Source organism: Poecilia reticulata, chromosome 9 (assembly GCF_904066995.2).
Source record: "Poecilia reticulata chromosome 9, P_reticulata-male-v2, whole genome shotgun sequence".
In the NCBI taxonomy this organism is placed as follows: Eukaryota; Metazoa; Chordata; class Actinopteri; order Cyprinodontiformes; family Poeciliidae; genus Poecilia; species Poecilia reticulata.
This window is the reverse complement of record NC_088838.1, coordinates 35,326,598-35,339,605: the sequence shown is the minus strand read 5'-3', so window position 1 is coordinate 35,339,605 and position 13,008 is coordinate 35,326,598. Positions and strand designations below refer to the sequence as shown.

General features: G+C 49.7%; 1 protein-coding gene and 1 long non-coding RNA gene across 2 annotated transcripts in view; both read left to right on the top strand.

The window, feature by feature from the left end:
• The window catches only part of ciz1b (cdkn1a interacting zinc finger protein 1b), a 4,240-nt gene extending 1,571 nt beyond the window's left edge, over positions 1 to 2,669 (top strand). The window contains exons 8-14 of the mRNA XM_081611072.1: positions 58 to 152; positions 220 to 313; positions 442 to 546; positions 737 to 871; positions 950 to 1,016; positions 1,113 to 1,234; positions 1,746 to 2,669. Of these exons, the coding sequence (XP_081467198.1) occupies positions 58 to 152; positions 220 to 313; positions 442 to 546; positions 737 to 871; positions 950 to 1,016; positions 1,113 to 1,234; positions 1,746 to 1,796 (669 nt within the window). The 3' untranslated portion in view covers positions 1,797 to 2,669. The remainder of the gene's footprint in view (positions 1 to 57; positions 153 to 219; positions 314 to 441; positions 547 to 736; positions 872 to 949; positions 1,017 to 1,112; positions 1,235 to 1,745) is intronic.
• A 5,476-nt stretch (positions 2,670 to 8,145) lies between these two features.
• On the top strand, positions 8,146 to 10,915 carry LOC145552936 (uncharacterized). Its single transcript, XR_014089073.1, has 2 exons — positions 8,146 to 10,471; positions 10,565 to 10,915. It is a non-coding gene; the product is annotated as an uncharacterized LOC145552936 (long non-coding RNA).
• Positions 10,916 to 13,008: the final 2,093 nt, after the last annotated feature.

Genomic DNA, 13,008 nt, shown 5'->3' with positions numbered 1-13,008 from the left:
TGTGTACAATGAGCCAGTTAAGGTAAATGTTTGCTAAGCTGTGTGTGTGTCGTCCAGGTGTTTCAGGATCACATGTCAGGGCGAGAACACCTGAGGAAGCTGCAGGACATCACACAGAGCGTCCAGCTCAACGCCGGCCCCCTGCTGGACAGGTGCGGCTCCGCAGGGTTTACTGAGGCTTCAATGTCCAGAACCTGCAGTAACAGTGTCTGCCTGCAGGGGGCGTCGGCCACAGGCGCAGCGCTGGTGTGACACCTGCCAGGTCCACTTCAGCGGTGACATCATCGCCCACAGACGGACGGAGCAGCACAAGGTGAGAGCAGGACGTCTGAGAGCGAGCTGCAGGCGGGGGGCTCCCTCACCGGGGTGTGTGTGTGTGTGTGTGTGTGTGTGTGTGTGTGTGTGTGTGTGTGTGTGTGTGTGTGTGTGTGTGTCATCCAGGTGTGTAAGCAGCGGGGGCGGCCCTTCTGTCCGGTCTGTCAGAGACACTTCAGGACGCCCAGGAAGTTTGTGGAGCACATAAAGTCTGTGGAGCATAAGGAGCAGGTCAGCAGGGGGCAGCAGAGAGTCACCGCTGGTGACGTCATCACCTGGCCTACAGCTGATGACGTCATCACCTGGCCTCCAGCTGGTGACGTCATCACCTGGCCTCCAGCTGGTGACGTCATCACCTGGCCTCCAGCTGGTGACGTCATCACCTGGCCTACAGCTGATGACGTCATCACCTGGCCTCCAGGTGCAGCTGGGGGACGAGCAGGAGGAGGAGCTCATCACTGTGGACGCTGTGGGCTGCTTCGAGGAAGAGGAGGAGGAGGTGGAGGTGGTAGATGAGGATGAAGAGTCGGCGCCGTCTGAGGTTCAGGGGTCAGAGGTCAGTGCTGCTTCAGCCTGCGGCTCTAAAACCTGGAACAGATTCTGGTACGGAAACAAACCGTCTCGTCTCCTACAGACTGTTGATGCCAAAGAGTCGGAAGAAGAAGAAGAAGACGACGAGTTCGACCCCCAGCTGACTTACGGTAAATATGCCGGTGGCGCTGCAGCGCCCCCCGGTGGCGGCCTGCTGTCTCTGTATGTGATGAACCCAAACAGAACCGGGTCTCATGTCTGAGCAGGAAGCAGCTTCGTGGTTCCGGTTCACGGCTTCGTCTGTCGGCTCTGCAACAAATTCTTCTACAGAGAGACGGCAGCGAGACACACACACTGCAGGACACACACACACTTCCTCAAGCTGCAGGTAACACACACACACACACACACTTCCTCACGCTGCAGGTTACACACACTGCAGGACACACACACTGCAGGACACACACACACTTCCTCAAGCTGCAGGTAACACACACACACACACACACTTCCTCAAGCTGCAGGTAACACACACACACACACACACACACACACTTCCTCAAGCTGCAGGTAACACACACACTCTTCCTGACCAGCAGTGACCCAGTCTGGTGATGTTTTGATTTCTGTCAACGGTTCTGGTTCTGTCTGGAACCGGGTTGGTGCTGACCTTTGACCTGGGTTCCAGCTGTGATGCAGCCTCCGTGGCTCCATGCGGGTCGGACACAAAACCCAGAACAGAAATGTTAACGTGGGTCCAGTCTGGTGTCAGATTAAGGTTCTGGGACCGGCTGCTGGACCCAGTCTGGCTGATCTGGACCTCTCTCTCTCTCTGAGGTTCTGCTGAGGCCCGTTTGGGTCGGACTGGTCCAATCACATGTGATGTTTGTTTGTTCCAGAACCACAGAGCTCAGAGACGAAGGGAAGAGGAAGAGGAGGATTTGCCCTGACCTCACGACTCCATTTCCCAGAATGCATCAGAGGATCATGGTGACGTCATGATGCTCTGAGAGCTCCTGGTCTCCACCTGGTGGCCGCTGCAGGAACAGCAGCTGTGTCCCTTAAAGGAGCAGAGCGCTGACTGAACGCTGGGCAGGAATGGAGCTCCGTAGCTTCAGTTTATACAGCAGCAACATCAGCAGGTCAGAGGTCAGAGGAAAAACCAGCAGCTGCTTCTACTGGTTTCCAGTCCTGGTTCTGGTCCGACTGGAGGAGTTTCCAGTTAGAATAATGACCACAACTTATTGACCGATCAATCACACCGATCATCACCAGAAACCATTTTTAGGATTTTCTTTGCAATAAAAAAGAAACGCTAGCATTAGCAGTTAGCATTGCAGTGCTAACTGATTTTCATTGAGACAAACTGCAGGAAGTGACGGATCCACTGTGATGAAAACTGATTTGATAAATAAAATCATCCTAAAGGTTCTATTTGTGCATCCAGAGGGCCGCATGAGGAGCTACGGCGGGCCGGATTTGGCCCCCGGGCCTCGAGTTTGACACCTGTTCTGGATGATCATTTTTTAACGGATAGTAAATAATTTAAAGTGAATTTTGTAAATAATTTGAAATGAGCAGATTTATGGCTGTTTGTTTTGATGTTTTTACCTGTAATGCCTGTTTAGGTTTGTACCTGCAGGCTGCCGTAGCCAATGAGGGCAGGAGGCCTTCAGGTGCATCATGGGAAAAAGACCAAACCTCAGCCTGGTTTGGCTGTTTGCATCTTAAAGCTCAGATTTTGTATTTTAATGTTTGTGTTTAGTTGCCATGGTGATGATGATGATGATCTGGATCAAAGAAATAAAACACTGAAAACCGTCCGTCGTTACTGGATGAATGAATGAATGAATGAATGAATGAATGAATGAATGAATGAAGAGCTGCTGCTGTTAAAGTTCTTATTTTGAAGTTAAAGATAATTTTGGTGTTAAAACTGAACCTGGATTCTCTAAAGTTTCTTTTTCATGTTTTTATCTTAATGTGAAACATTAAATATGATTTAATTTACAGTAAAATGAATAAAATATGAACCAAAATGTCCCTGAAGGAAACGATCCCAGACTTTCCCATCGTGGTTTTGTTCCATGGAGATTCCTGACCGGGATTCAGACCCACAACCTGCATCTGAACCATCTGAACCTGTAAACAGTTACATTATTTTCCTGTCCCTTTAAATGTCTGCTCTATTTAATAACGTCAATAGTTACAGATTCTTCAGGAAATGCTAAAAATCTGGTTATTAAAATAAGAATATGTTGAGGTGGAGCTGATTTTGTCCTAACTGTCTGTCGGCCATCTTGCAGCCAAATTGGTTCTTCAGTTGCACTCAGGAGCCACAAATGGCCCCCGGGCCGCACTTTGATCACCCGTGACAGACCCGAGCATGTTTTTCACCACCGGGGGGCGCCCTGTGCCGCAGCGAGCAGGAGGAAGAGTCATCATCATCATCACCACTAAACTGAGCCGGACTCGAACCTGCATCCGGAGCCGCAGAGCCGAACCCGGCGGATCAGGTGAGCTCCTGTCCGCGGGAAACGCTCCCTGAGCCGGCCGCTCTCAGCGCGGAGAGTCGGTCCGGATAAATCCTGCAGGAAGTTCGGAATCGCGGTCCAGATCTGAGCTCGGTTCCGTTTTAAGCCGTCTACTGGATCCGGAAGGACTTCATGATTTAAAAGTTAGAAATTATTAATTTTCAGAGTAATTAAAAAATAATATGTGACTTAATAGAAACTAAAAGCTGTGATGACTTTGTTTGAGCCGGAAGAAGGGCGTGACGTCACAGGTGAGCCGCAGGTGTTCAGCCAGTCACGTGGTCCTGACGTCCCGTTCCGGAGCAACTTCCGGTTAAATTCCACAAACTTTGAACGGAGTCTGGCGGGAGCGTGACGTCAGATTGTTGATTGTGATCAAGTGCAGAAGGTCAGAGGTAACCAGGTAACCAGTAACCTGGTAACCAGGTAACAGGCGAGCCAGTCGGTTCGATTCGGACTTTTTGGTGAACCTGATCAGCTCTCAGAACATTTTCTTCATGTTTCATTTGAACATGAACTTTGACCTCTAAACCCATCAGAACCCTGATGCCCCGCCCCTTTGGGTGAATTCAGAACTTCTTGAAAATCAAATTCCTTCGATAATTTATAAAATCTAAAAGTTCATCAGTTCATCCTTCATTCTGTCACCAAACACATTTAGTGGAAAAACTCCGAGCTGTTCCAGCCTCTGGCCACCAGGGGGAGCTCACGCTGTTTACAGACTGATTCACTCCGCGGTTCGGCTGCAGGACGGGCAGAATGTCCGGACGGTTCCCCTCAACAGGAAGGTTCTGATGAAACAAACTGATGAAGATGACTGGAACCAGAACCAGAACCAGAACCAGAACCTGAACCTGAACCAGAACCAGAACCAGAACCTGAACCCAGTTCAGCCTGATGGTTTCCTGACTGAGTCTGAGCTGGAAGGAGGAAATGAGGGTTTTGTCTGACAACAGAGGGAAGTACTGGTTCTGGTTCTGGTTCTGGTTATTGGGATCCAGTTCCAACATGATTCTGCCCAGTAGAGCTCTGGGAACGGCTGGACCTGGGCCTGATGTCTGGCCCGGTTCTGGTCCAGATTAACCTTTCAGTAAATCTGACGCGCAGCCACATCATGGTTGTGCTAACAGCAGTTAGCCTGGGAGCAAAGCTATGCTAGCCTGAAATAGCATCTCAGTGCTAACATGTAGCAGCTAATGCTAACGTTAGCATCCACAGTCATTTTGTAAAGAAGCTGCTGGACAGTCTGATGGACAGTGAATCTCAGTTGAACTGAATCTGCTGCTGATTTTGTGGATATTTTCACTAAAATATGATCAATTATCTTCTGATATCTAAATATGGATCCATCTGCTGGCTGACCTTCCCAGCATGCATTGCTGCTGTCCTGAGGAACGCCTTGCCGTCTTTCTGGTAATTAAAGTGTTTCTTTAAGTGTTTTTCGCTGAATAGACGCTAAAAGCTGAGCTGCGTTTCCACCTGCTGCAGCACAAGGACGCCGCCTCTGACTGAAGCTTTTCATCTGCATAATGGCCGACCTTCAGCAGGACGACCTTCAGCTGGACGACCTTCAGCAGCAAACACACGGTGGAGGTTTGATTCCCTGCTGCCTCTGGGCAAGGCAGCAGGCTGTCGCCATGGTGACCACAGCCAATGATTCACTTTTAGCTTTTCACACTTTTCAGATTTTCTCTTCCACATTTTTATTCATTCTCCGTCTCTTCTCTCCATCCTTCCTGTCTTTCTTTCATTCTTCCTTTTTAATGTTTCAGATTTTAATTCATTTTATCCCGTTTTCCTCTTTCGCTTTTCATCTTTTTATTTCTGCCTTTGAAACACAAACACACACACCTACACACACACACCTACACACACACACCTACACACACACACACACATCTACACACACACACACACACACACACACACACACACCTACACACACACACACACATCTACACACACACACACACACATCTACACACACACAGTCACACACACACACACATCTACACACACACACACACACATCTACACACACACACACACACACACACCCACACACACACACACACACACCCACACACACACACACACACACACACACACACACAGTCACACACACACACACACACACACACACAGTCAGACACACACACACACACATCTACACACACACTCTGCTTGTCCTTCAGTCTCTTTGCTTCTCGGTTCTGAATGTTTTTCTCTGCAGCTTTAAAAGCTTTAAGAAAAACAAAACAAAAACTGGATGAAATGAAAACAGCAAAACTCAGAGGGAAACTGGTCTCCTCAGATTGATCCGACCCGACCCGACCCGATCCGACCCGATCCGATCCGACCCGATCCGACCCGATCCGACCCGATCCGACCCGATCCGACCCGATCCGACCCGATCCGACCCGATCCGATCCGATCCGACCCGACCCGACCCGACCCGACCCGATCCGACCCGACCCGACCCGACCCGATCCGACCCGACCCGATCCGACCTGACCTGACCCGATCCGATCCGACCCGACCCGATCCGATCCGATCCGACCCGACCCGACCCGATCCGACCCGACCCGACCCGACCCGACCCGACCCGATCCGATCCGACCCGACCCGATCCGATCCGACCCGACCCGACCCGATCCGACCCGATCCGACCCGATCCGATCCGACCCGATCCGACCCGATCCGATCCGATCCGATCCGACCCGACCCGATCCGATCCGATCCGACCCGACCCGACCCGACCCGATCCGACCCGATCCGATCCGACCCGATCCGACCCGACCCGATCCGATCCGATCCGATCCGACCCGACCCGACCCGATCCGACCCGATCCGATCCGACCCGATCCGACCCGATCCGATCCGACCCGACCCGACCCGACCCGACCCGATCCGACCCGACCCGACCCGACCCGATCAAAGCTACATTTATAAACAATTCTTACTTGTGAAATGTTGTCTGTGGAGCCTCACATCAATAATCAATCGATCAGAACAACAATATCCTCAGTGCTGAAGCATCTTCTGCTGTTTTGGTTCAGCAAAGTAGGAGGGACGACCTCTCCAAGATGGCCGCCGTGTTTCCTGGAGCAGCCAATGCGGGGTCTACTCTATATTATGTCAGATCCACATCAGTGCTGATCTCTGGTTCCTGGAGCCGCAGCGCAGCTCGCTGCTGCAGGAGGTAAGAAGAGTTTGACCTGAAGGTTCTACAGAGTTCTGATTCGGAGGGCTGAATGTAATGGTACGCCACACTTTTCAGATTTGATACATAAAAAGAATCAAAAAGCAAAAATGATTTTCCTTCCATGTTTGTTTCTTTAATAAATGAAGAGTTTGGGTCACCTGGAAACTGAAACTCTTCCTCTTCCTCCTCTTTATATTCTGCTCATCACTTCGTTTCTCTCTGAAAGGCTTTTATTCTGATCTGCTGTAATTAGCTGCTACTTTCTACCCACTGAGCCTGTAACTGCCTGATAATGTCGGCGTGTCAGTCATGAAGGCTGAACGCTGCAGGTTCCCTCTGAACCATTCTGGCCTTTTAATAACCTGCGCTCTGATTGGCTGCTCAGGAAACACAGCAGCTCTTTGTTTGGTCGTCAAAAACTTCAAACTGGAAAATGTTCTGGGTTCTTACTCTGTTGGGTCTGCAGAACCAGGACCGGCCCACATGGGGCAGGAGAGGAACCTGGACTGGGCTGATCCGGACCAGAGACGGGCAGCAACCAGAATCTGCAGAACCTGGAGTCCCTGAACGCACCACGTTCTGGTTCTGGTTCTGGTTCTGGTTCTGGTTCTGCTTTCCATCATTCATTCATATTCACATCCAGAGAGAGAGAGCAGCTAAATGATCGCCCTTCAGCCTGACGAGTCCCCCCCACTGCTCTCACACACACACACACACACACACACACACACACACACACACACACACACACACTCAGGTTTCCTCCTCGCTCAACATTAAAAGGCAGCTGTCATTAGCCTCACCGCAGTGTGTGTGTGTGTGTGTGTGTGTGAGCTGCCATTAGGCGCCCACTGCCGTGCGGCTTGGTCCACTCTGCCCCGCGGCATGCTGGGTAACCCTCCAGCTCGCTGCCACTCTGAGCTCGCAGCCACAGAGCTAAATGACAGGGTCGGCTCCTCCTGGACGCCCCGCGCCGCGAATCCAGCGCTCCTCTCTGCTACCCTGCAATTAACTCACACAGAGCCGGAGGAGGAGGAGGAGCAGCTAATGTGATGAAGGTGTGAGAGCAGCCATGAGACAGGAGCTCACTGTACCACCAGAACCAAGAAACCGGGTCACAGAACCAGAACCAGTGATTTACTGCTGATCTGAATCTGCAGCAGCAAAAACTCAGAATGTGAAGATTAATAAAGCAGCTCCTTTAATCTGTTGTTATTATTATTATTATTTCCAATTTGTTTCAGAAACAGATTTAGGTTTTTACCCAACTCCAGTCCGTCTGCCTAGTCAAAGTCCGGTCTGGTTGGTGAGGTGTGAATGCTAATTGACCTCTGACCTCTGGTCCTCCTGACCTCAGTCAGGGCTCATTTGAAGTGAACACCAAGTGGACCAGAGACCGCTCCAAAAGCAGGAAGTGGACTACAGCGCAGGGCATTCTGGGTAAAAGCAACCAAAGCTAACATGCTAGCCTAGCGCTAGCAGCAGAAATGGCTCCTGGTCTTTAGCCTAAAGAGAAATCCTCCAACCGCTAAAATCCTCCATCTTGTTTCCATCTGGTCTCAGTGTCTTCAGTGGTTCTTGGTGCAGCGCCCCCACAGGCCAGGAGGGGAACAGGTTGGTTCAGAACCACAGCAGGTGGAGGTGGAGCAGATGTTCTGGGTCCAGTAGAACCGGGTCAACTGGACTGAAGGAGGGAAACATTTAGACCAGGGGTCACCAACTCCGGTCCTCCAGGGCCACCGTCCTGAAACCTTTAGGTGCGTCTCTGCTCAAACACACCTGGATCAAATAAGCTGCTCGTTTCCAGCCTCTTGCAGAGAGGAATGAATGCTGGTGAGGGAATTCAGACATTTTGGAGCAGAGCTGAATCTAAAGCTGCAGGATGGTGGAGGACTGGAGTTGGTGACCCCTGGTCTACAGAGTCTGACAGAATCTCCATCCTGATCTGCTGCTGGATGGATCATGTTGTTTCAGGTACCTGAGGGGTGTGTGTGAGTGTGTGTGTGTGTGTGTGTGTGTGTGAGTGTGTGTGTGTGTGTGTGTGTGTGTGTGTGTGTGTGTGTGTGTGGTCACACACATAGATCTCCTTCAACTCAAACTGCTAACTGGATAATTAGCCAATCAAACATGAGAGCTTGCCCACCAATTAGCTGCTAATTGACCTGAGAGCCTAACCCCCCTTCCCCAGCTCTCTGCAGCCCAGTGTGAGGTGTGTGTGTGTGTGTGTGAGTGTGTGTGTGTGTGTGTGTGTGTGTGAGTGTGTGTGTGTGTGTGTGTGTGTGTGTGTGTGTGTGTGTGTGTGTGTGTGTGTGTGTGTGTGTGTGTGTGTGAGTGTGTGTGTGTGTGTGTGTGTGTGTGTGTGTGTGTGTGTGTGTGTGTGTGTGTGAGTGTGTGTGTGTGTCTCAGCGGGCGGCCCTAATGGAGCAGTGAATTCATTACTGTGTGCAGACAGGCGGTTGTGGCTAATGGACAGACGATGACATCACCAGGCTGACAGCCAATCAGATGCTGCCGTCCCTGACGACCTGCCGGTCAGCAGATCCTGGACAGGAAGTCAGACACTGTCTGGTAACATACTGACCGCCTGGAAGCTGCAGAGAACCCCGGATGGTCATGAAACGACCTGATGACCTGAAGCTTCGCATATTTTCACCTCATCATTCAGTTTTTTCTAAATGTTTCAAACTAAATGTTCCCTCAGCCTTAAACTGACTAAATATCCAGTATTCAGTATAATCCGAGCGTCTCTAAAGCAACCTAAATATTACGTTTTAACTTAAATATTATATTTGATAGAATTTCACCACATATGAGATTTATTAGATATTTAGATTCAGACTAAATATGTAAAGTGAGACATTTATAAATGCATTAATAACAAGATATAAATCCTTTTTTCCAATTATTAGACAGAAACTTTCTCAATTATGTTCACCAAACTGTTTGTTTCTGAACAAAATGTTTTGTATGAAGTGAATATTTTCGTTCCGGAGCAGAAACCTGAGCAGACGCTGCTGCAGGCGGAACGTCGACAAACACAGATTCTTCCATGGAAACGGGTTTGTTGTCGAGTCAGACAATGAGGCGAAAATGTTCATCAGAGCTGAAACAAAAGCAGCGCCGAACAAAAGGCAGCAACACAAAGAGCTTCCTGCAGAGCTCAGGTGTGTTCAGGACAAAAACACTGAGGAGGAGGAGGATGAAGGTCATCAACCTGCTGCTGGATCCAGAGCAGCGAATCAGAAAACCTGGGAAAAAACGGCTTCAGAGACGATCAGGAGACGATTCAGACGGAAGGAAATAAAGTCCAAAAGAACCAAAATCCTTCAATTATCACATCCTAACAACTCACCTGACCTCCAGATGACCTCCACATGACCTTCAGCTGACCTCCACCTGATGGAGACCTGACCTCCACATGACCTCCAGCTGACCTCCAGATGACCTCCAGCTGACCTCCAGATGACCTCCAGATGACCTCCACCTGACCTCCACCTGACCTCCAGATGACCTCCAGATGACCTCCATCCAGTCATTAGTCATAATCGGATCCTAAAGTTGTTCTACTATGAGCCAAAACTGACATCAATAAAACATAAAATATTTATTCAGAATAATTTACATCAAACTTTAGACAATAAAACAATTAATTGGTAAAATGCTAATTGTTCCATCTGATTCACAGTTAAACATGAACCCAGTTCATTAATGGACTCGTCAAACATAAGAGTCATAATCCACGTTTTGTTTTTATTTCTGGGCAGCAGAGTAGACACGGCCCTGGGGGCCTTTCCTCCGGCTCGTCCTTATAAGGCGTGTAGGCTCCTCCCACTGCAGCATGGACTCTGTAGAAGCCACGCCCCCTTCTGATCCCCACCAATCAGCAGTCAGAAAATCTTTTTGCTCAAAATGAATGAGGAATAAACAAAATGGAGTCATTTTTCTCTGACATCAGTTCTTCTGTTTCTGTTTTCTCCAGGTGGCTGGTAGCGGGCCGGTTCTGGTTCTGATGGAGGTTTCCTCTGTCGCCCCCTGCTGGTCAGGAGGAGTGATGCTCCGCAGGTTTAGCTCCGTGGGTAACTAGACTGGATGTGATTTCAACTGAAATGATTCTTTTTTGGGTCGTTGGTTCTGAATTATCGCCGCAGAAATGAACTGAACTGAGGTGAACTTTGACCCCAGCAGGAGAACATTCCCATGTCTCAGATAAGGAACCGACTCCAAACTTCGGATCTGATCAGCGAACGATCAGAAAGAGAAAATCTGCTTTTCTCCTGAAGCAGCTTCACGGAGACGCTGCAACCGACGATTAAATGAAATCATGACAACATTTCTCTGCTTTAACCGCCAGGAAGTGACATCCTGTGTGTGTGTGTGTGTGTGTGTGTGTGTGTGTGTGTGTGTGTGTGTGTGTGTGTGTGTGTGTGTGTGTGTGTGTGTGTGTGTGTGTGTGTGTGTGTGTGTGTGTGAGAGTTGGGACTAATGAGTGAGCATTGTGTTGCTGTCCATTAAAAGTCACGCTGTGTTAGTGGAGCCACTGTGTGAAAACAACTGGGAGTCAATTATACATCAGTTAGCGAGGTCGGGGTGTGTGGCGCACACACACACACACACACACACACACACACACACACACACACACACACACACACACACACACACACACACACACACACACACACACAGCGCGGCTCAGCTGGGGGAGTTCCTGCAGACAGATGGACCCGTTTTCACAGCGCAGCCCTTGACATTCGCTCCGTATTGTAGTGGCACAAAGAGCAGCTGGTTCTGGTTCTGAGAGGACGGATGTTAGCGGGAGGAGGAGGAGGAGGAGGAGGAGGAGGAGGAGGAGGAGGAGGAGGAGGAGGAGGAGGAGGAGGAGGAGGAGGAGGAGGAGGTGATGAAGGCCCATTATCTGCTCGTTATGTTCAGCAACAGTTAGAGAAACATTCCTGATCTTTGCTGGTTCCGTCTGAGACCAGAAACTTTGATTCCTGCAGCTGGAGACCTGAGTAGAACCAGGAGGGTGGAGACACCACCTGGTTCTACACCACCTGGATCTACACCACCTGGTTCTACACCACCTGGTTCTACACCACCTGGTTCTACACCACCTGGTTCTACACCACCTGGTTCTACACCACCTGGTTCTACACCACCTGGTTCTACACCACCTGGTTCTACACCACCTGGTTCTACACCACCTGGTTCTACACCACCTGGTTCTACACCACCTGGTTCTACACCACCTGGTTCTACACCACCTGGTTCTACACCACCTGGTTCTACACCACCTGGTTCTACACCACCTGGATCTACACCACCTGGTTCTACACCACCTGGTTCTACACCACCTGGTTCTACACCACCTGGTTCTACACCACCTGGTTCTATACCACCTGGTTCTACACCACCTGGTTCTACACCACCTGGTTCTACACCACCTGGTTCTACACCAGCTGGTTCTACACCACCTGGTTCTATACCACCTGGTTCTGCACCAGCTGGTTCTACACCAGCTGGTTCTACACCACCTGGTTCTACACCAGCTGGTTCTAAACCACCTGGTTCTACACCAGCTGGTTCTACACCAGCTGGTTCTACACCACCTGGTTCTACACCAGCTGGTTCTACACCACCTGGTTCTATACCACCTGGTTCTACACCAGCTGGTTCTGACTAGAACCAGCTGGTTCTACACCACCTGGTTCTACACCAGCTGGTTCTACACCACCTGGTTCTACACCACCTGGTTCTGACTAGAACCAGGTGGGTGGAGACACCAGCTGGTTCTACACCACCTGGATCTACACTACCTAGATTTACATTATCTAGTTCTACACCACCTGGTTCTACACCACCTAGTTCTACACCACCTGGTTCTACACCACCTGGTTCTACACCACCTGGTTCTACACCACCTAGATTTATATTATCTAGTTCTACACCACCTGGTTCTACACCACCTGGTTCTACACCACCTAGATTTATATTATCTAGTTCTACACCACCTGGTTCTACACCACCTGGTTCTACACCACCTAGATTTATATTATCTAGTTCTACACCACCTGGTTCTACACCACCTGGTTCTACACCACCTAGTTCTACACCACCTGGTTCTACACCACCTGGTTCTACACCACCTGGTTCTACACCACCTGGTTCTACACCACCTAGATTTATATTATCTAGTTCTACACCACCTGGTTCTACACCACCTGGTTCTACACCACCTAGATTTATATTATCTAGTTCTACACCACCTGGTTCTACACCACCTGGTTCTACACCACCTAGATTTATATTATCTAGTTCTACACCACCTGGTTCTACACCACCTGGTTCTACACCACCTAGATCTACACCACCTGGTTCTACACCACCTGGTTCTACACCACCTGGTTCTACACCACCTAGTTC